The following is a 27,526-nucleotide window of genomic DNA, read 5'->3' on the forward strand; positions in this document are numbered from 1 at the left end:
ATAAAAAACAAACAAAAATTCAACAAATGTTGTTGTAATAATGGGATACTTGGAAAAAATAATGAAGTTTGACCCCGCCATGTAGAATACAAGAAAAAAAAATCAAGTTGTGATAAGATAGTTTATAATAATGTTGATGTAATTAAATGATTGCGCATGTTAAAAGTATTTACAATCTCTTTCAGTTCCGCTTATGTTCATAGAAAATGGCAACTTTACAAATTAAACAATATTCTAGTTTCCTCTAAATATAAAGGAATTTATAGCGTAGAATGAATGAGAGGAATGGTGATTTTGCTTACATAAATTAAGAGTTGATTACACATTTTAAATGTTAATGACTAAGATCTTATATTATTAATGGGTATCATGAAAGCTCTTTTTTAAATCAGGTAGTATGTATGCACTTTAAACCATGGTTCTTACATCCAATTTCCCTGTCCTTTTATATAGTCTAGTGAGATGCCCAAATTAACAGAGCAATTAGCAGGACCACTTCGTCAAATGCAGGTAAGATTTTTTTTTCAACTGTTGTGTTTTTTTGTTTGTTTGTTTGTTTGTTTGTTTTGCATGGTCTGGCACCAGGAAATGAACCCGGGTCTCTGGCATGGCCAGCAAGAATTCTGCCTTCTGAGCCACCATGGACCTACTGTGTGTTTTTTGAATATTAGATTGTAAAATAAACATTTTTGACAGTTCAGTCATAGTACATTACATTCCACAGAGACAACTCCCTTTGGGATTAAGTATTATTTAATATCAGTCATGGCGTTTATTACTATTTTAATTAACATCATTTGTGATTTATTTTAGTAATTAACGTTATCCCCCACCATTGTAATAAATTGTATAGAGTTACTGTGAGTACAGATTGAAACTGCATAATGTGAATAGGTTATACCCACACTTCAGTATGTGCATTGATTTCTTAGTGTTCCTTAAGAAAAGGCATCATGATGGAATAGGGTTTTTAATTAACTCCATTTTCTTTGCACATTTTCTTCATTTTTTGCACATTTTTCTATTCTAGTTTTACAAAATTTTAGAATCTATTTTACCCTAACCTGTTTTATCCTAAAAAAAAAAAACTTGCGTAGCTCTGGATTCCTACTCAAAGCCATAGAAACTTATAGTAATAGGTTTGTGGATTTATTATTTTCTTAGGGTAAATTGTTTTTATTTCCCTTTTCAGCATTAATCAAAAGAGGAGGAAGGATGAGGTAGGTCATTACCAGAGAGGAATGAGAGTAAATCATTAAAAAGGCCCCTTTAGTCAGACATTTAACATCCCTTAATGTTACTAAGAAATGTAAACTTCTAGAACCTGGGAAATCTTGATAGCCTAGAAGATTTTGACCTAGATTACCAAGAAAAGAATAGATCTGAAGTTTTTCACTGTGGGAAAAAGAAAATATTAAGATTCATATTTTTTAAGCATTGTTGGGGAGAAAAGCATCATTTTGCCATAGGATTTGTGTTTTCTAAATATGTTTTGTTGGTTTTTTTTGTTAATGAAATAATTAGACATTTGCTAGCTGTTACTCTTGAATAGTGTTAATGAAGAGTTCTGGTTCTGATAGAAAAAGGACTGGTTGGAAATTATGTTCCTGGTATATTTTTTTAGTTAACCATTTCACAGTAATGGGAAAACTTGACTGTTTGATCGTGTAACATTCTGCCCACTTAGAAGCAGCATTCCAATTACATGCACAAACCAAGGAAGAAAAGCGGGCCTTGTGGAATATTGGCTTTGGAAACTTAAAAGAGAAAAGTGATGTTGGGCATCTTAAGTAAATTTTTAAGTGTGTCTTTTGTCTTTAAAGGAATGTGCTAAAAGAATTGCAAAAGTTTCAGCAGAGGCCAAATTGGAAATTGATGAGGAAACTTACCTAAGTGCATTCAAACCTCACTTAATGGATGTAGTATATACCTGGGCAACTGGTGCTACATTTGCGCATATCTGCAAAATGACAGATGTCTTTGAAGGTATGGTTAAATTTCATATACATATATTTCTTGCTGATATAAAAAGTATACTTATAATGGCCTTGTTTTAACTAATGAGGGAATAGTATATATATATTTGGCAATAAAACGTAATCTTTTGCTTAAATAGATGAAAAGGATTTTCCACAAATCCTTTGTATTTGTGTTATTTAATTAGCATAGTCTGGTCATTGTAAATACCTTAGGAAGCTATTCAGTAGTTTATAATTTTGTGTGAGGGTCTCTGTAGTCACAAATAATCATAAGATCCTAATAAGTCATATTTGTGTGGATAATTTTGCTTTTTTTGTTTTATTTTCTTCATGAGAACTTCATCTTGCTCTATTCCACTAAAAAATAGAATGCTGTCCATCATTGTATTTCTAATTACAAATTTGATTAGACTGTTACTTTAACATTCAGTTCAAGAAGCAGAATTTTAAGAAACTGAAGAATAATTCTTATCCAACTAAAGAGAAATTTTAAATGAAGAAAAAAAGGCAAAGGGAATATGTAAGGAATTAAGTGCATTATATGAAGCCAAAAATAAAGACAGTATTTACAGAAGATAATATTTAAAAATGTTATTTTAGTTGGGAAAAGATTGGCTAATATAGATATTTATAATGACAAATTATATTAACTAAATTACATATTTACATTAAACTTTTTAAAAAATGAAAATGAGCTTGTTCTTCATAGAGATTATCATAAGGATATTAAAATGCTATAATTATTGCTTATGTCTATTTTGATGAAAAAAAAGTACTTTTTAACACACCCAGTATTATATGCTACTCATCTGATACTATTAAAGACAAATAGGGGCCGGGCCGCGGTGGCTCAGCGGGCAAAGTGCTTGCCTGCTATGCCGGAGGACCTCGGTTCGATTCCCGGCCCCAGCCCATGTAACAAAAACGGAGAAACAGAATACAATAAAACAAGAAAATGTTTAAAAATGTTTCCCTTTCTTCCTTCCTTCCTTCCTTCTATCCTTCCTTCCTTCTCTCTGTCTTTCCTTAAAAAAAAAAAAAAAAAAAAAAAAAAAAAAAAAAAAGACAAATAGGTTATTGAATTTATGAATCAAATAGTTTTATGATGCACAGATTAAACATCTGTGTGATACAGCATTAAAATTTTAAACTATAAGCCTTTACTCCACTACATTGAACTTCATGAATTTTTAGGGTTTTGATGTTATAATTTTATAGTATTTTTTTTTTAAAGATTGGTGTGTCTTAGTCCTTGTCTTAAGGATTGTAAATTTTTGAATTCTCCAGTGATGATTTTATAAAACGGTCCCTAATTCGTCCTTGCATTATTGCATTCTTTGTTTCGGAAGGTCACTTTAAGTGATTACCATGTACCAGGCACTGTGCTAAGCACTTTATATGATTGATATTTAATAACCAAAATAGTAAGACAAGGTAGATGTTATTAATGTCCACTTCACACACCGAAACTGAGGTCCAGAAAGATAATTTGATCATGTTTGTGGAGGGAGTACATGGTGCCACTGTGATTTGAACCCTGCTCTCTGTGGCTGCAAGTCATATGGTAGTGGAACACCGTAACAGCTTTTCCTTGTATTTTCTACCACCTAGAGACTTCTTAACTCCTATTCTAGATTACTGCATCCATGGAAAATTCATACTTATGGGAATGGTAAGAAAGCCTGTTATAGTTCCTGGCCTGTGAAAAGAGGGAATCATATCATAACCTCATTAATAAATATTGCTTGTGACACATAAGAACCTAGGTAGATGTAAGACAGCTGTGTTTCAGGGGGCACAAAAGCAATCAAATACAGCACCATACCTCTTCAGTCTGACATGTTTATGGAACATAAGGATGAGATTAATGACATTGTGTGCCCAAATAATTCCAAGATTTGTTAATAGTAGCGCATATTTATATAATACCTACCTTTCTGAGAAGTCAAAAGCAACGGCATAAAGCATAAGTGGTATATAGCAAGGACTGGCTTTTTTTCTTTTTAAAAAAATCAAGTGACAGTAGACCTACCTGTTAAATAAGTGATTTAAAAAATCTAGGGAAGCCTATAAAATTGTCTTTTTGGATTATTTTTCTGTCTTTGGTACTTAAATGGCAAAGTTATCACGTTATGAGAGATAACCGCTAAGCTGCTAAAATTAAAGACTTGATTTTTAAAAGGCTGTAGTACTGGCCTGCCTGCAGGGAAATATATTTGTAAACCTAACCTCAGGCCAAAATCATTGAAACTACCTAGATAGGAGTATTAAATTAGAGTTAGGACGTGAACTTGGGTAACCACTTTCGGGGAATGCCAGAAAGCAGGAGGCAGAAACTTTTCATAGAAATGTACTGCTTTTTGTCCTAAATGAGGATGATGCTGTTTTGTCAAGGACCCAGTGGGCTTGATTTTTGTAAAAATGCCCTTGTACAAAAAGCATGTTGGCCTAAATGTCCACCAGCTGATGAATAGATGCATAAAATGTGGTATATTCTTATAATAGTATATCATTTGGCCATCAAAAGGAATGAAGTACTGATTTTTGCTACAACATGGATGAACCTTGCCACATTATGCTAACTGTAAGAAGCCTTACACTATAGGCCACATATTGTATGATTCCATGTATATGAAATGTCCAAAATAGGCAGATCCATAGAGACAGAAAGTGGGTTAGTGATCATCTAAAGCTGGGAGTGTTGAGAGAAAATGGAGAGTGACTGCTAATGGGTACAGTGTTTCTTTTTGGAGTAATGAGAATGTCCTGGAATAAATAGCAGTGATGGTTGCTTGAATCTTGTAACTATACCAACAGTCACTAAATTGTACACTTTAAAGGGATAAATTTTATGCTATATGACATATCTCAATGTGAGTTCTTCCACAGTGGTGATGTAAGCTGAGTATAAAAAAAGTCAGTTACGCTGAATTGTACCCTTTGAAATGGTTAAAATGGTGGTTTTTGTTATGTTTCCACCTACTACAACAACAAAAACAGGTAGTCACTAACAAGAATTTGGTTCTTCTTTCTACTCTGTTGGGACCAGAAGGGAAGAGTTTTAATGTATAGTAGGTTAATATGTTTATTTCTGTGTCTGGCAAGCTTTCAGAAAGCCTGGATGTGGGCTATGGCTTAGAAGCTTAGAAGCTTTTGTCTAGCATTTAGTCTAGCTGGTCCTAATTCATGAGGCAGAATGATTTCCAAAACTAGAGTAATGAGCAGCATCCTCAGCAATAGTACGAAAGATGCTAAATAATCCACTGCTAAACAGTGGTTTTCATTAATTCCTGTGGGGAGTGGCCTCTATGCTGCAGGCAGCTGTGGACATTGAGTATTTGTGCACACACAGGGTTATTTGTTGACGAGACTCTGGGCAACAACTGCAGCCATTATATATGCAACCCTGTACCTACTGGCCTTGTTTTAATTGTTCTCTTATAATCTGAGACTATGTCAGAACTAAGTTTTCCAAAATTGAGTTAAAAATGTTTGCAAAATGTGACATGGCAGTGCTCTCTGGCTCAAATGTGTGTTCACTTGCATTTGTTTATGTTTGTCTTAGTAATTTACTTCATATGGTTTGGTCTTTGATAACTTTTGCAGATTCTGGTTATTAGCCTGAGTTACACAGTTGGTAGAAATACTGAAACCTTATCAGGTTGTCTGTTCCCTGGCACACATTTGAAATCAGTCTAAAAGTTTGTGAGAGTGGTAACTGGCTCTTTGATGCCTTGCATAGAAGACTTGATAAAGGATTTCATTTCAGTCCTGAATGTCTTGTGAGAATCCGCTCTCTTCTTTTTTTTAAGCACTGTATGATTACCTGTTGAGCCAGACCTAATTGAATTCTGTTCAGTTAGAAGTATTTGCATAAGTAAACATTTAATATCTGGTTGCTTAGGTAATGTGGTTTTGATTACTTCCTCCATCCCAACCCTCACCCTCTCTAGGTACTCAGAAGTTTCTGCAACTAGATTCCTTTTTCATTGCCAGGCAGTATTGGAGCCCAACATTCCTTGATGCTTTATTACCTAGCAGCTGAGGATGGAAGTTACTTTCTATTGCATTGTTAACATTTGTTAGGTACTGTACATATGTTATTTCATTCATTTCTCACAATAACCCCATGAGGTAGGGATTTTATAGTAGTTATTTTTATAACCATAGCCTATTTATTAAAAAGTGGGTGATTTTCACATACGTAAAAAGTCTTATAGCAGAAAGCTGGATGATCGCGCTAGCAACTGAAATTTATAAAACACTATCTTAAAAATATAACTGAGGGACCAGAAGTTATTGTCCCAATACAAAAATAGTACACTTGGAGCACCCAGAACCATTTTCTTACATTAATGCTGAAACACGTGTGCCAGAGCTTCCAGTTGGCTTTTGAATTAATGGTGTCAGAAGGCTTATAAACAGTTAGAGCCCTGTTTTGTTAAGGAAAGGAAGGGGCATACACTCCACAGCTCCCTTTAATACTGTTAGCCTCATAATGTTGCTTGTGCCTGTACAACGGCACCTAGCAAAAGGGGTGAGTACAAGTTGAAATTTGGTCCACCCCAAGGGACAAGATAAAAGTGCTGTCCATTTGGCAAGCTGTGAATTTATCACTGGCAATAAATTGTGTCTTCAGATTCTACAGTAGCATGGTAGTCTAATTCATAGGGATTAGTGACTGTCCTGGCTGCCTTCTGTTCCCTAGAAAATAGACTAACACTGTTCTTGTGAACCTGGTTGGTTGTCTGTGTGCATGCCTGATGGGTTTTGCTTTCAGCCCCATCCTTTCCCATTTTGTGGCCTCAGGGTGTATTGTCCTTTCTCACCCCTGGGTAACTGCCCTTCAGCGGCTATTAAATTCTGCTTTAAGTTTTTCCTACTTTAGTCCAAGTAATGAACTTCTGTTCATTCTACAGTTAATTTTCTCATCCACATCCACAGCAGAAGAACAAAATCTTTACAAGGCCTTTAAAGTTCTAAGATTGTTTTTCCATGAACTCTCAGCTCCAAGATTGAAAGGGAAGCCATCGCTCTAGAGAGTAGCTAATGCAGTCAGTCATCTCCATCACTTCAGGTGGGAATGGGGTGTTAAAAGACCTGGTTTCTAATTCTACCTCTAAAAACATAGGCTGGACTTGAAAAGCACTACTTGCTCTGTGTCTCATCTGTAAAATGGCAGTAGGAATATAAGTAAAGAGATACCTCTCCTACTTGGAAATCATAGCTTCTGTGATGTCACTATTTTTTCTGTTACGGGTTACCAGCATAAGAAGCAGGAAGCATATTTATTTCTTCTGTTCTCTTAATTTTTAAAATCTTGAGCTAGTTTATTGGAGTCAGACTGAGTTGCCTCAATAACAGGAAGTAAATTCTAGGTGAATATCATATAGCTGCTTCCTCATTCTTTTGGAGTCCTGTTGGGGAGAGGACACAGCCATCCTGCTTAAAGAGAACTTCTGATCCCCTCAAATAGCTGGGCTTCTTATTCTTCCATCTGCCTTATGCCTCACCAACCGTGATCAATCGAATCTACTTTCTCCATTCCTGTGCTTTTCTAGCAGAGTTCTGCTTGAGAAAAATTAAATCATATGATCTCACTAAAAAGCTCTAGTCTCTAACCTTAGAATTACATTAAACCTTCCTAGTAATAATAATAGTAGTTGTTGTCATTATTGAACACCAGCTGTATAGTGGGCACTTTGTACATATTACCTCATTTAGTCTTTTTCACAACTTGTTAGTGCCATTTGGTGAGTACAGCTCCTTAGGTAGTAGATGGCGCAATTGAAATGCAGTCCCAGGTCTGTCCACCTCCAGAGGCTTGTGCTTTTAACCTCCATGCAGGATGACTGGTCTGTGTGTGTGTGTTTTAACTCAGTTTTATTGAGGTATTCACATATCATATAATCATCCAAAGTAAACAATCAGTGGTTCACAGTATCATCCCATAGTTGTGCATTCATCACCACAATTTTTGAACATTTTTATTACTCAGAAAAAAAGAATAAAAATAAAAAAGAACACCCAAAACACCCCATACCCTTTATCCATACACACTTCCATTTTTAATGTATTTTTAGTCTTTATTTTCTTACTCATCTGTCCATACACTGGATAAAGAGTGACAGCCATAAGTTTTCACAACCACACAGTCACACTGTAAAAGCTGTATAGTTATATAATCATCTTCAAGAATCAAGATTACTGCAGTTCAACAGCTTCAGGTATTTCCTTCTAGCTCTTCTAATATACTAACAACTAAAAAGGGATATCTATATAATGCATAAGAATAACCTCCAGCATGACCTCTCAACTTTATTTGAAATCTCTCAGCCACTTAAAAATTTGTTCTGTTTCATTTCTCTTTTCCCTTTTGGTCAAAAAGGCTTTTTCAATACCATGATACCAGGGCCAGCTTCATCACTGGGAACGATGTTCCACACTGCCAGGGAGATTTACACTCATTGTAGGCAATGAGGTTTCCTACAGAATTGGCTCAGAGAGAGGCCAAATCTGAACAACAAAAGAAGTTCTCTGGGGGTGACTCTTAGGAATAATCATGAATAGGCTTAGCTTCTCCTTTGCAGGAATAAGTTTCATAAGGGCAGGCCATAAGATTGATTGATTAAATTGGTAGTGCCCACTGCTTGTGAGAATATCAGGAATTCCCTAGGTGGGAAAGTTTAATATTTCCACATTTTTCCCCAGTCCCTCTAGGGGACTTGGCACATACCTTTTTTTTTTTTTTTTTTTTTTTTTTACTTCCTCCCATATTGCTCTGGGATGTATTGGAACATCACACTAACGTGTACAAACCAACAAGATCTCCCTCCCTATTCAAGGGTCCATGTTATTATGGTGTTCGAATAAGCTGACCATACAAGTTAAATTAGTGTACTACCAAAAATATGTTTTGCATCAAATAAACATCTGTAAGTTGGGAATTTTAAAACACAGTCAATATGTTCCTTTACCCTTTAGTCTGATTTACCTTAGTCCAAACCACATTAGCTTCATTCGTATCTCTAATTGAAATCTGATCTCTTTTTCAGTGTCTTTAACAATTGCTGTATGGGGTAATGCTGACTTTTATAGCTGCAGGACCCTAGCTCTGAGTCTCAGGTGTCACACAGATACCAAAGTTCCAGGGAATAATTAGGTTATAAAGCTCCACATTTCAGAATTTAGAAGTAATAGTTACAACTCAGGAAATAGATGTGACTACTGTAGGAGTTTATAATCTAGGAACCTTTATGATAAGCCTTCCCTCCCCTGATAACCTGTTCTCAATTCAATTCTCAGTTTGCACATTATAGTTAGTCCATATTAGTGAAGCATTATAATTTGTCTATTTGTTTCTGGCTTATTTCATTCAACATACAGTCCTAAAGGTTCATTGATCTAGTTGCATGCCTCACAACTTCATTCCTTCTTGCAGCCGCTCAGTATTCCGTTGTATGATTACAGTTCACCCTTCCATGTATGCTTAGCCCACCTCCATCCATTGCAAATCGTGAATACTGCCTCCGTAAACACCAGTCCAAATGTCCATTCGTGCCCCTACTTTCAAATCTTCCAAGAATATACCAAGTAAAGGGGTTGCACAATCATATGGTAACCCTATATTTAGTCTCCTGTGTTACAACCAAACTATCTTCCAGAGGGGCTGCACCATTCTACTTCCTACCAGCAGTGAAGAGGTCCATTTCTTTCTCCACATTTTCTCCAGCACTGGTATCTTTCTGTTTATTTTTTTCTTTTCTTTGTATGCTGTATGGCAGGGGTCACAGTTCATTCTTCTTTTTCATGTGAGTTATCCCCTTATTGCAGCACCATTTGTTGAATTAATTTGTTTTTTGTTTGGCTTTTTGTTTGCTTGCGTGTTTGTTTTGTTTTGGGAAGTGCATGGGCCAGGAATTGAACACGGGTCTCCCTCATGGCAGGCGAGAATTCTACCACCAAACTACCCTCATACCCCCTTTCTGTTTATTTTTAAACGGTTTTATTCACACCCCATATACTCCATCCTAAGTAAATAAATAATGATTCCTGGTATAATGCTTTAGTTATGCATTTACCACCACAGTCCATATGAGGACATTTCCATTTCTTCTGCAAAGAAAGAAGAGGGTGAAAATGAAGAATAAAAAATAAAAATACAAAGGAGAAACAACACCAAGAATCTCACACACCCCCCTTATAAAAACCCCTCTCACTGACTTTTAGCTTTGGTATATTGCCTTTGTTACATTTTATGGAAGTATATTACTGTTAACTATAGACCCTAGTTTGCCTTAATTGTATTTTTTCCATATACCATTTCACATTCAGCACCTTGCAATGCTGACATTCATTTGCTCTCCTTCATGTAAAAGCATTCTTATATTTGTACATTTAATCGCCATCGTCCACTCTAGGTTTTGCTAAGTTATACAGTCCCAGTTATTATCTAGTTTTCCTTGTGGTGTCATAAATACCCCTAGCCTTCCTTTTTCAACCAATACTCACACTCAGCTTTCTTTAGTGTACCTACAATATTGTGCTATCCATTCTAGATCTTCACAGTCAGTCCTGTTGAACATTCTGTACTCCTTCAGCATCAGGTGTCCAATTTCTGCTCTCTTATCTCCTCCTCATAACCTGTGTTCTCAACTTTAACTCTCAAAAGTTTGCTTATTAATGTCAGTTTATATCAGTAAGACCCTACAGTATTTAGGATGACTACTCATAGGGGTGGTTCCAGATTTTTACTATTCTCCTCAAGCATCCACTTCAGCGCCACCCTAGCCTTCTCGTTGATTACTCCTGCTTCAGAGGGAAGGAACCTGCCTTCTTACTTAAAAACTCACGTGTGTGCCCTTTACCTTACTCTTTCCCTTCCTTGGAGGAAGCACCTTTCTTCCCTGTTACTCTAAATCCCAGGTGTTTCCTCCACATTTTTTGGAAACCTCCTCAATCTTGAATCATGGCTTTTCTGCTTCTTCACTCTTTAGCACATAAATATGCTTTATTTTCTCATCTACATCTTCTCTAGCTACCAAAATAACATAGTGGTTAGGAGCACAAAACCATGTTCACATCCTACCCACCCGATTTGTAATTCTGTGCTTTGGTTTCTTTGGCTGTATAATTAGGAGAATAATAGGACCTTCTTTATATTGTGAGATAACATAATGCATGTAGAGCTGTTAGTACAATATCCGGCACATAGCGTTCAATAAATATTAGCTGCTGCTCTCAGTTTTTATTAAGTTATTTTGCTGTTGTCATTACTCTCAATCCCTCCTTCTTTCCTTTTACAACCAGGCTTCTAGAAAGAGTAAAGAGTAGACCATTTCCCTTGCCTCCCATTTCCTTCTTGACCAACAGTAATCCAGAGCCCTGGCATTTCACTGAAATCACTTTTGCCAAAGTCACCTATGACTACTTAATTGCCAAATTCAGAAAACAGACCCTTGGGCTGGATCTTGTCATTTTTTTACTAATTCCTTCTTCTTGAGACCATTAAAATAAATCCTTCGGCATTACCTGGCAATAAAGATTTCCTCAAAAGGATAGAGTTAAGGCGGGCCACTGTGGCTCAGCAGGTAGAGTTCTTGCCTGCCATGCCAGGGACCCGGGTTCCATTCCCGGTGCCTGCCCATGCAAAAAAGAAAAAAAAAAGGGAAGAGCTTAGATTAAGGCCTAAGGCCAATTAAAAATATTAGTAATTTTTTCTTATTTTATTTAAATGTATAAACTGAATTTAATTGTAAATTGAAATTTTTTAAATTACACATTATAGAAAATATGGGAAATACAGATAAATCATTTCTGTATGAGACAGTATAATATAATATGCTTAAGTGCTTGGACTCTAGAAATGAACAAATTCTGACTCATTTACTTATTATTTACTCCTAGCTCTACCTTAGGCAAGTTTTATATATATATATATATATATATATATATATAACTTCTCAGGGCTTCTTTTCCCCTCTTTGTAAAACAGGGATAACCACAGTACCTAGAGGAATATTCACGTAAGGCAGAAAGTACAGACCTGCCACACAATAAGTGCTCAGAAAATGTTGAGTGTTACTGTTCTTTCTCAAAACAAGATTCAGCCTAGTTTCACCTTCCCTTGATACCTAAATGTCATTGTAAACATCAATTACTTAACTCTTCTATAATATAAGAAAGCCTTCCAGGATACTCTGTGAGTAGATGAGGGCAGGGGAGGGAGGTTTTGCACCTAGTTTTTGATGGCTGACTTTTATGGAATTAATTTACATCTGTTCTAGCTGCCATTAAAATAAAAAAGTTGAATACCATCTAATATACTTTGCTAGAAACCAAGTAACTTCACTAGAATTGTATTTAAAATAGTGCACATAGGACTGCAACTGAGGGTTGGAGGTTTTCTCCAAGAACTGCATGAATCTATTGATAGGAGAGGAGAAAGGACAAAAACAATTATGGACTTTGAATATTTTGGCTAAAGGGCTTTATTATCAGCTTGCATTGCTTTAGTGCTTTATCTCTTCAGAGAATCTGCACATCTCTTATCTCATGTGAGACAGACTCAGAGTTAGGTAAATCGGTAATGTCTTTTATTTTTCTTTTAAATCTGAGACATGAGAAAGGGAAGAAAAGAGTATGATCTCTTACTAGATCTCAGAGCTTTTTTACTTAATGGCAGAATCTGGACTAGAACCCCAGGTGGCCTTCTAGTCTTTTCTTCTGACTCCTGGTGCCTCAGTTCACTCCTTTGAACCAAGAATAAAGTAGGTGAATATACTTACATATAGGGATGTGTTCTAGTTTGCTAGCTGCCAGAATGCAATATACCAGAAACAGAATGACTTTTAAAAGGGGAATTTAATAAGTTGCTAGTTTACAGTTCTAAGTCCAAAGAAAATGTCCCAATTAAAACAAGTCTGTAGAAATGTCCAATCAAAGGCATCCATCCAGGGAAAGATACCTTGGTTCAAGAAGGCCAATGAAGTTCAGGGTTTCTCTTTCAAGTCAGAAGGCACATGGCAAACATAGTCAGGGCTTCTCTCTCAGCTGGGAAGGGCACATGGCGAACATGGTGTCATCTGCTAGCTTTCTCTTCTGGCTTCCAGTTTCATGAAGCTCCCCGGGAAGGATTTTTCTTCGTCTCCAAAGGTCGCTGGCTCATGGACTCTGCTTTGTGGTGCTGCAGCCTTCTCTGCTCTCTCCAAATCTCTTCCATTCTCCAAAATGTTTCCTCTTTTATAGGACTCCAGAAACTTCTCAAGACCCACCCAGATGGGTGGACACATGTCATCACCTAATCCAGCTTAACAACCACTCTTGATTAAATCACATCTCCAGGGGGGCGATCTGAATACAGTGTCAAACATACAGAATTGAATAGGGATTATTCTGCCTTTATGAAATGGGATTTAGATTAAAACATGGTTTTTCTGGGAGACATACATCCTTTCAAACCAGCACAGGATGGTTTCATCCTTTTAGATAGGTTGCCCCCCATATGTATTTTGAGGTAACATATATGCTAATAGTGGTCCTCTCCTTTTTGAGTCATCCTATAAACCTCCAACTACCTGAAACAGCTGCGTTTTTGTATTCTCATTGCTCTGGCCCATATAGGTGTGTTCACAAGCCAGGCATGTTCTCATCAGTCCAGCCCTTGAGTGATATTTCCTTGGGCTCCTAGGGTCATTCCCTTGAGAAATAATGCTTTGCCTATGCATGGGCACTTCCTGCTGGATTGTGCTCAGTTTAAGGGCTTGTACTTTCGCTTTTGTCCATGATCAAATTCCATTTTGCTTTATGAGTTAAATCTCTCACCTGTTTTTCCTCTTTGGGCACACTAGAACATAATATAGAGAGCATTAAAAGGTAACCAAAAACAGACAGACAAAGGAACCCTTAGCATTAATCAATGAGTATATTACAAGAACTAGGTGACAGTGTTCATGAATCATTCCAATGTTGCAGGACATCAGTGAAGACCTAGTTAAACTGTGAGTGTGTTGTTCCTACAGCTTACATTTTAAGAGAGAGCTTTATTTATTCCTAAGTATGTATTTCAAACCATAAAATTGAAGTCCCAAGAGTTTTAAAATTAGGCAGGTTACTTAAGAGAAAGGGTCCCAGGCACCTCATTGCACACAAATCTGACTAAAGTGAAACCACGTTTACAGCTTCAGTTTTGATACAAACACTTGTCTTGGACAGAGACTTAAGTCCCATGGAAAAAGGCTTGTTTCCTCTTCTAGGCTTCCTTGAAGACATGCTGTCTAAAGAAAGCACTGATGAAAGAGTCTAGAATTAAGAATGAATGATTGTACTTTAAAATCACAAATCTGATCCTGTTACTCCCTTGCTTAAAAATCTCCTTTTGCATTCTCTTCTTCAAAGGATGGTGTCCAGACATCTCAGTAGGCTACACTCAGGGTCCTGCAGTAGCTGCAGTTTATCAGGCTTCTTTGCCTTATCTTAGTAGCCTTCCCTTGTCAGTGCCTGTCAGATCTCCTCATTCTTACAGACTCATACTCTCCCCTTTGCTTCCAGGGCATTTTGCTTATGCATCTCTGTAATAGCAGGTGTCGATACATTATAATAGATTCATGTCTCTCTCTACTCATTAGTCAGAAGTGGGGAGTACACCTATAATCTTTGTAGCCTTCACAGTGCCTAGCACTTAGCACCTAGCAGGTAACCAGTCAAATTCTGGCTTGATTTACTACATGGTAAGTCCTTCAAAGTGTTTTTAGTTAATCATCCCATGTTCTTTTGCCTTGCCTCTTGTTTTAGTTTGCCTTAGGAGTGCAGTATACCTGAAATGGCTTTTGTAAAGGGTATTTATTGAGTTACAAATTTACTAATTGGGAAGGTACACAACGACATCTGCTAGGCTTCTTTCCCAGCTTCTGGGTTTGAATGGCTTTCTGGGGTGGTTCCTTTCTCCATCTACAAACCTCTGGGACTGAGCCAGCTCTGAGCTGCATTATGCTGCGTGTGTGCTGAGCTGAGCTTTTTTCTCTTCTGACCTCTCCTTTTAAGTCTCACTCATTACGGAAGGCACTCCTCTCGGCTGACTGCAGATGAATTTCACATGCTGGACAGAACAACTGGACACCATCACCTGGCCAAATTGGCACCTGAACCTGTCACTCCTCTTAAAAATTCTGCTGTTCCTGATTATTTCCATTTTATAAATAATTTGTTTCCTTTTCTGTCCAGGCAGCATAATTCGTTGTATGAGGCGCTTGGAAGAATTGCTTCGGCAGATGTGTCAAGCAGCAAAAGCCATTGGAAACACAGAGCTGGAGAATAAATTTGCAGAAGGTCAGTATCTGATCCATGAGCCTTCTCTGATAATCCAGGCAAATCTTATGAGATTCAAGTCCTTAACAACAGCCTACGAGAACATTTTCAGGTGGTCCTCACCAGATGGCCTTGGAGAAGCATCTAGTCATATTTATATAGAATTTAAGTGTTTTGAGATTTTACCCATACATTCATTTGCAAATATTTGTGTATACTATGTGTCAGGCATTATTTGAAGCAGTAGGGGTGCAGCAATGAATAAAACAAATCAATTCCTCCCTTCCTGGAGTATATATTCTAGTGGGGGAAATGAACAATAAACAAGTCAACAATTAAAATATATTAGATGATGGTAGGTATTACAGAAAAACCAAAGCTGGTAAAGAGAATAGAGAAGTAGGGAATGGATGAGGTGGTGAATGTGCTTTTTATATTTGCACAATCAACCAGAAGCCTGTATGGCTAGAGCAGCACAGTGAGCAAGAGTAGAATAGGGGGTGGAGAGAGAGAGAGGAAATGATTGTGCAGCCCATAGCTCAGGCTTCTTACTCTGAAATGATTGAGAACTTGAGCACAGAATGAATGGTGTGCTCAGGGTTGGGTTTTACAAGGATAATTCTTGCTATTGTATGGTAGGCAGATTGTAGAGGATAGAGACTAGAACCAAGGTAGTGGTAACTGTTTTTTGGAATGGGGAAGGGGGTCGATTTGCTTGTTGATAAAATCTCAGCCAAAAGAAAGAACTAGAGTTAAAACATCAAATATTAGCAGCCACATTCTTGCTCAGAGTCTAACAATCAGTCCTAGTGATTTCTGCTTCTTAATGTCCTAGGGAGAACAGGTTTACAAAAGTTGGCATATGCATCCACATTATTTATAAAAGTAGGCCTATTTAATCACTCAAAGTTTGAAAGTTGAAAATTTGTTCATAATTGTTCTTAGTCCCAAAAGAATTTCACGTGGTAACCAAAAATATACTATTTTCTGATGTAGGTTGAAAATCAGTGCTCAGATGAACTAATTTCTTTTGACAATCCTTCCCTAATCCAAATAACTATTTTTTTTTAATAGATTTATACATACAGTACACACATAAATACAGCTTTTGGGTCAAGAGTGGTAAGAAAAGGAGTTTGGTTTCTAAACTTTGCCCCTTTTTGAGAAGGTAGCTGTGAACTGCTGTAGGTATCTTTCAGACCAGGAAAATTTTAAAAATTTTTTAATTATTTAAAACCCTTGTGGAATGGAGTTATGGTCTTTGTGGTACTGAAAACTTAAACCACATTTGTTTTCTCTTAGGAATCACCAAAATCAAGAGAGATATTGTCTTCGCTGCAAGTCTCTACTTATAGAGTCAGCTTAAGTGCCAGTGTGTGATTTTAAATTGTTCACCCCATCTGCTTGTTGTTGACTGCAATGCTTATAGTATGGATTTGGTTCTCCCATCTCAAGACATTCATCCTCAAACATTTTTAATTTGTCTTATATTTAAATCCATAATGAGCAGATTACATACATGTTTGTACATAAGCATTACATTTTTTTTTTTAATAAAAGATGTACAGGTGGGGCATTGGTTTAGTGAAAAGCTTGAAATTTTTTAATGAACTTAAAGCTATTAGATAACCACTGTGTTAAATGTAAATATATACACACAGGTAAAGTGGGCATACAAGAGGTATAGCAGCAGCAGTCCCTTAAAGGCCTGTACACCAGGAAGAAGATTCATCAGCTTGCTTTCCAGTACAGTTATTATTCTTTAGAAAGCAGGCCAGCTTCATCTGGGTACCCTGCCACCCTTCAATTCAAGGTTGGTGATTGCTCCGATAGTGATTCCCCGTTGTTGGTGTTTCATGAAGAGTTGTATGAGAATCCTCCTCTTTTCTTTCTTTAAAAGGAGACTCTTTCTCCTTGAAGAAATCTGATACATACACAGCCTGTAAAAGCAGGTTATACTTAGAATGAGGCAAAGTATTTAACATAATATACATAATCATATACAAAGCATTTTGCAAAAATAAAAAACATAAGGAATATGTGGATTGGGATGTACAGATTAAGAAAATATAAAATAAATAGCTAATAGGAATTTTTGTTGAAGGAAATTCTTCCATATTGCTTTGTTATGTCTTAGGCAAAGAGTCTCATGTACCAGCACTTACTTAATGAGTAATTTTCCATGTAAATTAGTTTTTCCAATTTATACCAAAAAGAAAACTGCTAACAGATTTTTAGCAGACCCTGTTACAGTAAAAATACACAGAGGAGTTTTACAACTTTTGCAAACAGTAACTTCGTTTTTACCTGCTGTATATCCTACAATGACTTTTAATAACATTGGAATTCTTTCCCACTAGCAGTTATTAAGCTACACCATTACTGTGTAGTTTTCACTCTGGGAAGTTTTTCTAACTTTCCAATATTAAGATGCAGGCTGATACCCTGTATACTTACAACTAATATTGCAACCAGAGCTCCTTGAATAAGTCCAGTCAACACATCACTCCAATGGTGTTTATAATCAGAAATTCGTGAAAGGCCCACATAAATGGATACAGCAACAAGACCAAATTGCAGTGTGGGGCGTAAGAGTCTTGCCCAGTCTCCTTTCATCCTGGCTTGAAGATAAAGCTAATAGAAAAGGTAATAAAGAAAGAAGTTACTTGAATGAACCATCTGAAAACAGTATCTTGCTTTACTATCTAATATGGTCTGTTACTTTGCTTTATCTAACTTAGATGTAGTAGCTACAGTAGAGTTACAGCAAAAGAGGAAGATGGGTATGCCCAGGATGCATAGCATATTAGATGTGTGCTTATCACTGTTTTTTATTTGTCCTGACAAAACTTTTATATTATCAACAGCACCTCCCCTAAAACGATTATATACATATATATATGTAATTATAATTATATATAATAGGACTTTAGACAAACATTCTTATCCTTATTAATGCCTAAAAGTTAATCTATTTAAGCACCAGAAAAACAAAACCTGTTGCCCCAGTAGCTTGTGTTTAGAAAAACTAGAGTTACTACCCTTCAAATTGTAAAAAAGCAAAATGTCTTACTTGTTCATGACTTTGCACACAAGCTTTCAGTGGCACCTCCTCCCTTACAATTTGTGTTATAATTTTGGTGGTCAAAGACAAGTTTTGTCATTAATTCCAAGTGTTTGGGTAAACTACTCATATCTTAAACACAGGTTGCCCCTGGCTTGGACCAGCCTTATAGTATTTCCTCTCCAGCCTCTCTAGGGACTGACTTTAAATCACCAGATTATTTTAAAGTTCCCCTAGCCTCAAATTACTTAACAAATCAACTGAGAAGTCTAAATAAATCATGTATATTTATTATATAATAATCTGCCTAAATAAGTAATACGGGTTGTAATTTAGTCGTGTTTCAGTAAGAGTAAGAGTCTATTGTCTTAATACCATCTATAATACCCTTTAAGTTCTCTGACTTTTTTTTGCATGGGCAGGCACCCGGAATTGAACCCGGGTTCTGGTATGGCTGCAAGAACTCTGCCTGCTGAGCCACCGTGGCCCAACCAATTCTATGACTTTTGTATATACTGATCAGGCCTGAAAATTTTCTTTTCTCTGTGTCAATCTGCCTTTCTTCGTCTTAGGATGTAACCCTACAGATTTTAAAATTTATTTATTTTAAAATGTAGTAACATATATAACATAAAGCTCGCCATTTTAATTGTACAATTCAGTGGCCTTCCTTAATTACATTTACAGTGTTGTGTACTACCATCACCATCGATTAGCAAGACTTTTTCATGACCCCAAACTATGCTTATTAAGCAGATCTCCCCATTTCTACCTCTCCCCTAAGCTATGGTAAACTTTAATTTCTATTTCTATGAATTTTTACTTATTCTAGATATTTCATATACGTGGAATATGGTATTTATCCTGTTGTGTCTTGTGTATTTCACTTAGCATGATTTCAGGGTTCATCCATGTTGTAGCACACAACAGAACTTTATACCTTTTTACAGCTGAATAATCTTGTATATATATACCACATTTTGTTTATCCATTCATCTGTTGATGGGCACTTGGGTTATTTCATTCCTAAAGATTTTGATGTAGAAAAAAATCTGGATGCTTTTCCTAATCATTCTTTTCAGCAAAATCTGCTCATTAAAAGAAAGAATTTCTTTTCTCTCTATCCAGTAAGAATTTAACACACTTAAAATTTTGTCCAGTAATTCATTGCTTATTTACTTAATTAAATGCAGCCTTACAATCAATTTATATTGTTCTACCCATTCATATAAAATCCATTCCCAGTTCATTGGGGGTGCTGCTGTGGGTATTCAGTTTTCAGCAGCTGGCAAAGGCCCAGAGGTTATCTAATTTTATCAAATACTTGAGCATACCAGTTGTTTAACTGAGTCTGAATGAATACTAGCTTTTAAGTGCTACTGGTTTTCTAAGAAATTACCTCCCCCCACATACACACACCTTTTTTTGTTTGTTCAGAGTAGGAGATGGTCTCAAAATTCTGGAGTTGGGAAGATAATTGGGTCTAGTTGAGGCATAGGTCAGCATTTGGTAACTGAAGCCAGAGACCTCCCTTTACATCCACTTAGAAAAAAACACAACCATGGAGTTGCCTCATTAGTCCTAGCTTAATTAGAACTTTTTATTTATTATAAGGGGAAAACTTCCTTGACTGCAGTCAGTGGCAAATTCTGGCTATAACTCTCAAATTATTGACAGCTGTCCCCATTCTTGTTTGTGCCTTCCATAAGCACTGTGGGAGGCCAAATTAGTACTCAAAGAAATCTTAATCCTATCCCTATGGGTGAACCCATTGTAAATAGGACTTTTGAAGATGTTATCCTTCGCTGAAGTGTGGCCAACAGCATCAGGATGGGTCTTAATACAATAAGGCTGTAAGCCCTTATAAGCTGAGGAAATTAAAAACGGGGGGTGGGGTGGGGTGGGGTGGGGAGCTACAGAGAGGAGCCAAAAACTGAAAGTTAGAGAATCAAGAAGAATAAGGATAGGACACTGCTATGTGACAGAAAAGCCAAGTAACCCAAGGACTGTCCAGCCAGAATACTTCTGACTCTGGAAAGAAGCAATCTTTCTAGACTTTGAAACCATGACCCAATAAATTGCTGTTGTTAAGCCAACCCACAGTATGTTATTTGTCTTAGTAGCCTGGAAACTTAAGACAGGTACCATTTATACTTCAAAAACAAACATTCTGTGCCACGAAGTGTTAGGGAATTTTTATCATTTAAGAAAAAGCTTAGGTTGAACCTGGAGTAAACCAGCACTAACACAACTCATTATGTAGCTGTAATGACATTCAGTGGAAGAACAGCCATTTGTTAATATATTCAAGTATTTATCAAGTACCTGCCATGTGCCAGGCATGAACATATTTACATAAGTAATCCTTTGGAAGCCACACTATAGCCTAATGTGTCAGAGGATGAATGAGGGAAATCCCTTATGTTTCAGTTTATAGACAGATAGTAGTGATCATGAAATACAACTAGTCATATGACTTTTACAAGCTACTTCAGCTCCCAAGTTATTCCTGTCCCTGTTCCTCACAGGGACAACACCATTTGGGGAAAATTAATGAGTTATTAACAGTAAAGACTTCAATCAGCTCTGGTTTAAGAATTATTCAAAAAGAATATGAAGAAAGACAGAGGGCAAATGTAGAAACACTGAAGAACTAGTCAAGGTAACAGTGTGGCTCTAAAGGCTAGACACCTCTTAGAGTATAGCCCTGTCCTTGTTCCAAAGGACCACTGTTTGAGGACAGCCCAAGTAGGTCACTGAGTTTATTGAACCTTGGGTCACCTAAGTTCCACAGTTGATGTTCCCAGAACTCTAAAATTTGACTTCTCCCCTTTCCCCCATGTTGCTAGCCAGAAAAGTCTTTCCCAGATTAGCAGAAACAACCAAGTACACAATGGTTTTTATTTTTTGTTTTGTTTTTGTGTGTGTGTAGATCCACTTCCTAACCCTTTGTCATGCTGTACAGTACAAACCTTTCTTTCAGACTCTACTCTGCAGGTACGAGGGATTTTGCTTCCTCCTTCACTCATTTAATCACTTTCCAGAATCATTACCTCTTACCTATTGTCTCTTCTCCTATTCTTTGCCCTTGCAAGTATATACCTTTTCCCCCCATTCCTTGTCCTTTTTTGAGAGTAGAAATGAGAGGAAAGTATATGTTCAGTCTATGTTTATCCTTTAGTTCCCATACTCTTTTTACTACAGCAGATGCCTCCTCCCCAGAATAAAAAAATTTACTACCAAGGAGCACGAGGATCTAAGCTTGCTTTGGATACCAGGGAAAACAGCTTCTGGTCCCAACTCTGTCACCATACATTACCCATGATTTGGGGCAAACCAAATACTTGGCATGACTTCCCTTAAAAGAAATAGTCAATTCCTTTATCTTTCCCTCACTGCTTTACAGAGATACTGAATGTCTGAAGCTTCTCAGTACTGTTCTAGTCAAACTATATAGAGAGACAGCTCAAGCTTTAATGTCAGGGCTAATAATATAAAGGCTTATTATCCTGTGAACTCCACTCTGCCCCCCTTCCCAGGATATGCCATATGCTAATTGTATACACATTAAATCCATTCTAAGTAAGGCATTCAGATGTTTATTTTTTAAGAGACTGAAGACTTATGTAGCTCCATATCCAATACTGTGTGTGGTGCCAGGCAAGTAATTGTCTACTACATTCAAATTCCCCTTCTGAGGGGAACTGCCTATCCACAGACAGTTTGAGGAAGGCGTCCTATTTAGATTATGTAACTCTGCCTCCTCTCCTGGAGGCACTTGCCAGATGACCAATGTGAGGCTTGATCCAGAGGTCGGCTGGGCTGTCTTGCCCCTCTGGAATGAGATATACTGGAAGTAAAACGGATTTCTCTATTTCCAAAGTTGCAAAAATGGCACCTAGTGGGTACATAACAGATTATTTGCAAGCTGAAGTTAATTAAGAAAACCAAAGCTGTGATTAGGAAGGAGAGCAAATAGACAAGAAAGGAGCAGAGTGGCAGCAACATTTTGGGAACCCAAGTTGCTCATTGTGCCTGTTTGAAACTCATGTACCCCAGAAAAACCATGTCCTTTAATCCTCGTCCAGTACTGTTGGGTGGGATCTTTTTTATTGTTTCCATAGTTGATTCCATGGAGATGTATCTCCACCCACTCAAGGTGGGGTTGCTTACTGGAGCCTTTTAAGAGGGAACCATTTTGGAAAAAGCTTCAGAACCAACACCCACACAGCCAGTGACCTTTGGAGATGCATAAAGAAAATGCTCCCAGGGAAGCAGCTGATGAAGCCTGGAGAGAAAGCTAGCAGAAGTCGCCATGTACCTTTCCACTGAGAGAAACCCTGGATGTCATCAGCCTTCTTGAGTCAAGGTGTCTTTCCCTGGCTGCCTTAATTTGAACATTTTCATAGCCTTAGAACTGTAAATTTGCAGCTTAATTCTTTTTAAAAGCCATTCTGTTTCTGGTATATTGCATTCTGGCACCTTTCACAAAGTAAACCAACCCCTGAGTGGAGAAAGGTTCAGTTCCTTTAGGCAGGCTAGTTCCAAGTCCATATGTTTCCTTACTATACAACATATTTTCCTTTAGGAGGCCTAAGTGAGTCACCATTTAGGTGACTAAGTTATCTTGTTATCTTCTTACATCCAAAAGATTAAAAAAACCAATTAACAACTTCCCCTGTATATATAACCAAAATGCTGTTATGGTTGTTTTTTGTTATTTCCATAACTCAAATGATAGAGTTTTACTTTTAAGACAGATAAGCTTAAATCCAGAAGGAAACAGTCTATTTTTACACCTGAGTTCAAACAGGGAGAAAAATTGAGAAAACTAAAATCAATATAAAAGAATATACTAAATGACCATGGAAGGCACCTTTGCAAAATAATTATGGTACTGGGCATGGAATTTACTTCTATGACTTCTACAAATTGACAAGGGTATGAGTCCTTAAGCCAAATTCATCCTCTATTTTTTTCCCTTTCTTTCTGCCTTCCTCTCTCACTCCCTTATACAGTCTCATCTCTTATGACAGGCTCATTCTAGGAAAGATTCTCTTGACATTCTTCTGTTTGGCCTGATTCATTGGCCTTGGGTATTTCAGTCAACTGAGGGGATATCCCGCTGCTTGATGAAAGATTCAAGCCCCTGAATCCTTCCTAATCCTAACATCCAACTTTCTGGTAATGGGAGATCTAAAGTAGGAAATTCATAATCAGAAATAAGACGGGGGAGAGAGCAGAAGCACTAGCCTGCAGCTCTGCACTGAGGTGCTCCCCAAAGGCAAGGGCTTCCACTGTGATGCTTTCAGTTCCATGAAGCCCCAATTCAGTACAAGGAGGGAGAGCAAGAGGAGAAATCAAGACATGTAGCTGGCAGGACTCCGATCATGATAAAGAGGGCTTTTTAGCTAGTGCAAGCCACAAAACCGGCCAGCAGAGGAAGATCTGGTTGAAGTAAAGAGAGGAAAGAGCATAATACAGGTAACTTACAGTGAAGGGGATTTGCAGTGGGACTGAAATTTCTCAAAAGGAGTTCACAAAAAGGATAGCCAAGGGCATGTTAAGATGGGGAAGAATCCTTCATGGGCTGTAGAGACCAAAAGGTTTCCCTTCCTTAGAAAGGACTACTCCACTACCTACTTCTGGCCTGCACATTTGAACACTGTCCTTTTGAGAGTACTTAAAAGAGTAGCAGTCGTGTTTATCAAAGAAACACCTGAACCTACCACTAGTGTCATCTCTACTATAACATAAAAAAGAAAACTGCTCCCAAACTAGAAAGGCAAGAGACTTGTAGATGAGACAAAATTTTAGAATGAAGAACAGTTAAGAGGAAAAACAAAGTCTGTATGTCATATCTTGACTAGCCTTTATAATCCCTCCTCCCCCAGTTTTCATCTATTAAAAGGGGCTAGTAATACCACAAAAGGACCAGGATATGGAGATGGCATCAACTTCAAGGAAACCTACTAGGCCTATCCATTCCTCCCTGTGTCCCTCAACTTGTACAAGAAGCTACATTTGAACCTTAATAGACAGTGATTCATGTAGGAGCTCAGAGCAAATCGAATAGCTCCATTGATTGTGCATAGCCCAGTTTTAGAAAGCAGAAGCTAATTTAAGAAGAATTGGCCTTAGGAATCTACTAGTACCGTCCAGGAATGCTCTCACTGAAACCAGGCATCACTACTGGCTCTTGTGAAAGGGAAGGTTGAAGTTGTATTTTTTCCCTCCAAGAAGAGGAAGAGTAAGCATTCCAGGTATGGCTTTTGGTCACGGCAACCCCAAGTGAATCGTACTGCTCAATGCAGGGTCAAGTGTCCTGTCTCAGCAAAGAAACCTTTGTATTAGAAATGGGAGAGAAACAAGCTACTGTCTCAGATAATTTTGAAGAAATACATAGTAGTTTCCTAGTTGAGATATTACTAGTGACTCATACAGACCATTTTTTATTCATTAGGACAATAAGGACAGCAGGAGTGAATTTGCTTGAAATAGGCGATGTTCAAGCCTAAAGAATAGACTTGTAGAAAGAAATTCAACCCTGCAGGTATTAACTGCTTCACTGACGGGTACTGGTCTCAAACTGCATAAAGGCAAATAGTTTCACTGGCTGGGTAATGCCATCTTGAGCCCAAGGAACTCATCCAGAACTAGAACTTACCTACTTTGTGGGCTAGAGCTATCTCACTGTAGTTGACCTACAAGTGATGTTTCCTGAGTTAGAATACAGAAAAAGAAGAGACTCTAAGTTTTGTCAAATCATAAACTAAGTATGTGCAAAGAAGTCCTGCCTGCTCCCAGCCAGCCTAGGTGGTGGTGCCTGTGCTGCCTCTCTCAGCTCCATGAAGAGGATGGAGCGCTTGGCTGCCCAGCTGAGGAAAAGAACAATGGTCAAGGTATTTTCTTTAAGGAGACTTTTTTACTAGAAGTTAATTTCTGGATGCCAGGAATTCTTTATAGGCACAATTTTGACTATCAAGGACTTTCCTTAGAGAGGATTTAAGTGACTGTGTTTCCACTCAAATCTGGGGTTGAATCATGAGGCCAAGATGCCCAGGAAAATAAGATCAGTCATCACCTAAAAAATTTTTCCCCTTTGGATGGTTAAGTGCAGGACATCTCTATGTTCAGAAGCCGAAATAAAAGCTGAGGCCTATATCTTGAATTGCTCAGAGACAGTGAAATGGTGCCATGGCCTGCTTTCTTCTCCAGAAAGGTCCTGGTCTCTAACAAATCAATTTGACTGGACTTTATTTTTCATTATCACTTCATATCTACATGATTCACACCAATGCAAATACCAAACTACAATCAAAATAATTTCCCTTCTGCTATATCACATCCCTAATTTGCTTCCCAATGTACTTCTGGGTGTTCACAGATCAGGCCCTCAGTCCTCTATATCGAAGCCTCTATATGTTAACTTCACATTTCAGAAAAGAGCCCCCAGTTCAGATTTCTATTTGACCGAATATACAGAACTAAGAGAAAATAATAATCCAGGTCTGGTTAAGTCTGGATATGGCAGATGTTCTCAGAAGGGCCAAGGGAGCAAGGAAAAAGAGTAGAAAAGATTAAGATATAAAATGTATGTCCAAGAATATTCTTTAAATTTAAAAACAAGGATTAAAATTATGTCAGTCACTACTTTATTTCCAGAAATATGCATTATCTGATCATTGTCAGAAAAACTAGAGTTTCAAATCAAGTGACCAATCAAGAAAGCCAGAAGCCTGGTTATCTAGAGGTCCATAGAGAATTCACAGACCTTAGCAGTCCCCTCCCATGGCTACTATTCGCCCATCTGCAAAACGGTGGCAATTGTTCCTTATCTCTTACTTCATGGGGTATGAGGACTGGAAAGAGTTCATAATGCAAATCATCATCAGTCTCAACCAAATCTTACATTATTACATCTGTCTTATAAAGAAGGACTTTGGCACCGACAGACAGGTGAGTGAGTAACAAACCACAAAAGCTGCAGTGGTGAGGTCTGACTCCAGACAGTACATGTGGCAAACAGTTACAAACTCATGTGCTTTGAGAAAAGTTCTCAAGCTATTAGTGGCTCTAGCCATTGCCCAGACTTCCCCTTTCTCCCCTAATCTACATACCCTATTTATAAAGAAATGTATTGGCAAGTTGACTCCCTTTAGAAAGAATGCTAACCTTTCCTAAGATAAATGAACAGAGAATGTTGGAATAATATTTGCCATTACTATCTTAACGGGGTAAATAAGTCACACTTTCATGGTACATTTTCAGAAACATTTTTGTGTATGATTTTTAAGGAAGCCCTAGATTCTGCTGAATTGGTACCCTGCTGTTCCTAACAAAATTAAATGAACATAAGATGAAAGACTTGCAGTTTCCAGAAATGTTGGAGAAGTCAAAAATTAACTCTATTATAATCTGAAACTCTGGATCTGAATTTTAAAATGCAGCTACAATTTTTAAACTCTTCTAACTTTTGGAATTTTGTTTTTCAAATAAAGGCAAGGTTCTGGTCAAAATGATTTTAAATTCTCTCCAAGACTAAAGAGTTTAACTCCTACCAGTCTATCTTTAATATCATGCATCATGGATTATTAATCTAAGCATTAATACTTCTTCAGCATTTAATGTGATAATACAAAAAAGAAGAAACAGTAAATTTACATGTAATTATAGCGGATCTGTTCCAGTAGAGATCTTGTTCCCACCTCCTCTCCTTTCCCCCCAAATTTCCAACAGTGCCAAATTCTAGCAATATATACAACATATTTATATACAACATTATAAACAATAAAGATCATCAATTAGGATGACCTTTAAAAAATCTCTTATTAGTATCCTAAAGCCTGGTTTACCATTTGTTACTCTAAGAAAACTACATATTCATCTCTAGTTTATGTAAAATGTTGGTAAAAATATTTTCTAACTCTTCACTGCCAATTTATATTAAAAGTAAATGCAAACTGCCACACTGCTCTACAGACAGACTGTAAGTTTACTTCATATCAGTGACCTGCTGTGATTTCACAGAAGCTGTTTGTGTGTCCAGAAAACCACTTCAGAGATATGTCTCAAAGTAAGAACGTATCAATTAGTCCTCAGGACCAGACTCAGAGACTTCCTGATGACCTGTTTAGGTTCTTACCACTGTCAGAGAAAACCTACTTCAAAAGTAAAC

General features: G+C 37.3%; 2 protein-coding genes across 6 annotated transcripts in view; one reads left to right on the forward strand and one right to left on the reverse strand.

Annotated features, from left to right (window-relative positions):
- The window catches only part of MTREX (Mtr4 exosome RNA helicase), a 164,428-nt gene extending 147,568 nt beyond the window's left edge, over positions 1 to 16,860 (forward strand). For both annotated transcript variants that reach the window (XM_077117151.1, XM_077117152.1), the window contains 4 exons: positions 454 to 510; positions 1,824 to 1,986; positions 15,201 to 15,305; positions 16,587 to 16,860. In XM_077117151.1, coding sequence (XP_076973266.1) covers positions 454 to 510; positions 1,824 to 1,986; positions 15,201 to 15,305; positions 16,587 to 16,639 — 378 coding nt within the window. In that variant the 3' untranslated portion in view covers positions 16,640 to 16,860. The remainder of the gene's footprint in view (positions 1 to 453; positions 511 to 1,823; positions 1,987 to 15,200; positions 15,306 to 16,586) is intronic.
- Positions 16,755 to 27,526, reverse strand: part of PLPP1 (phospholipid phosphatase 1) — a 151,765-nt gene continuing 140,993 nt past the window's right edge. For all 4 annotated transcript variants that reach the window (XM_077117156.1, XM_077117155.1, XM_077117159.1 and 1 more), the window contains exons 5-6: positions 17,742 to 17,918; positions 16,755 to 17,224 (exon numbers count right to left, since the gene is read on the reverse strand). In XM_077117156.1, the coding sequence (XP_076973271.1) occupies positions 17,093 to 17,224; positions 17,742 to 17,918 (309 nt within the window). In that variant the 3' untranslated portion in view covers positions 16,755 to 17,092. The remainder of the gene's footprint in view (positions 17,225 to 17,741; positions 17,919 to 27,526) is intronic.

Source organism: Tamandua tetradactyla, chromosome 9, assembly GCF_023851605.1.
Source record: "Tamandua tetradactyla isolate mTamTet1 chromosome 9, mTamTet1.pri, whole genome shotgun sequence".
NCBI lineage: Eukaryota > Metazoa > Chordata > Mammalia > Pilosa > Myrmecophagidae > Tamandua > Tamandua tetradactyla.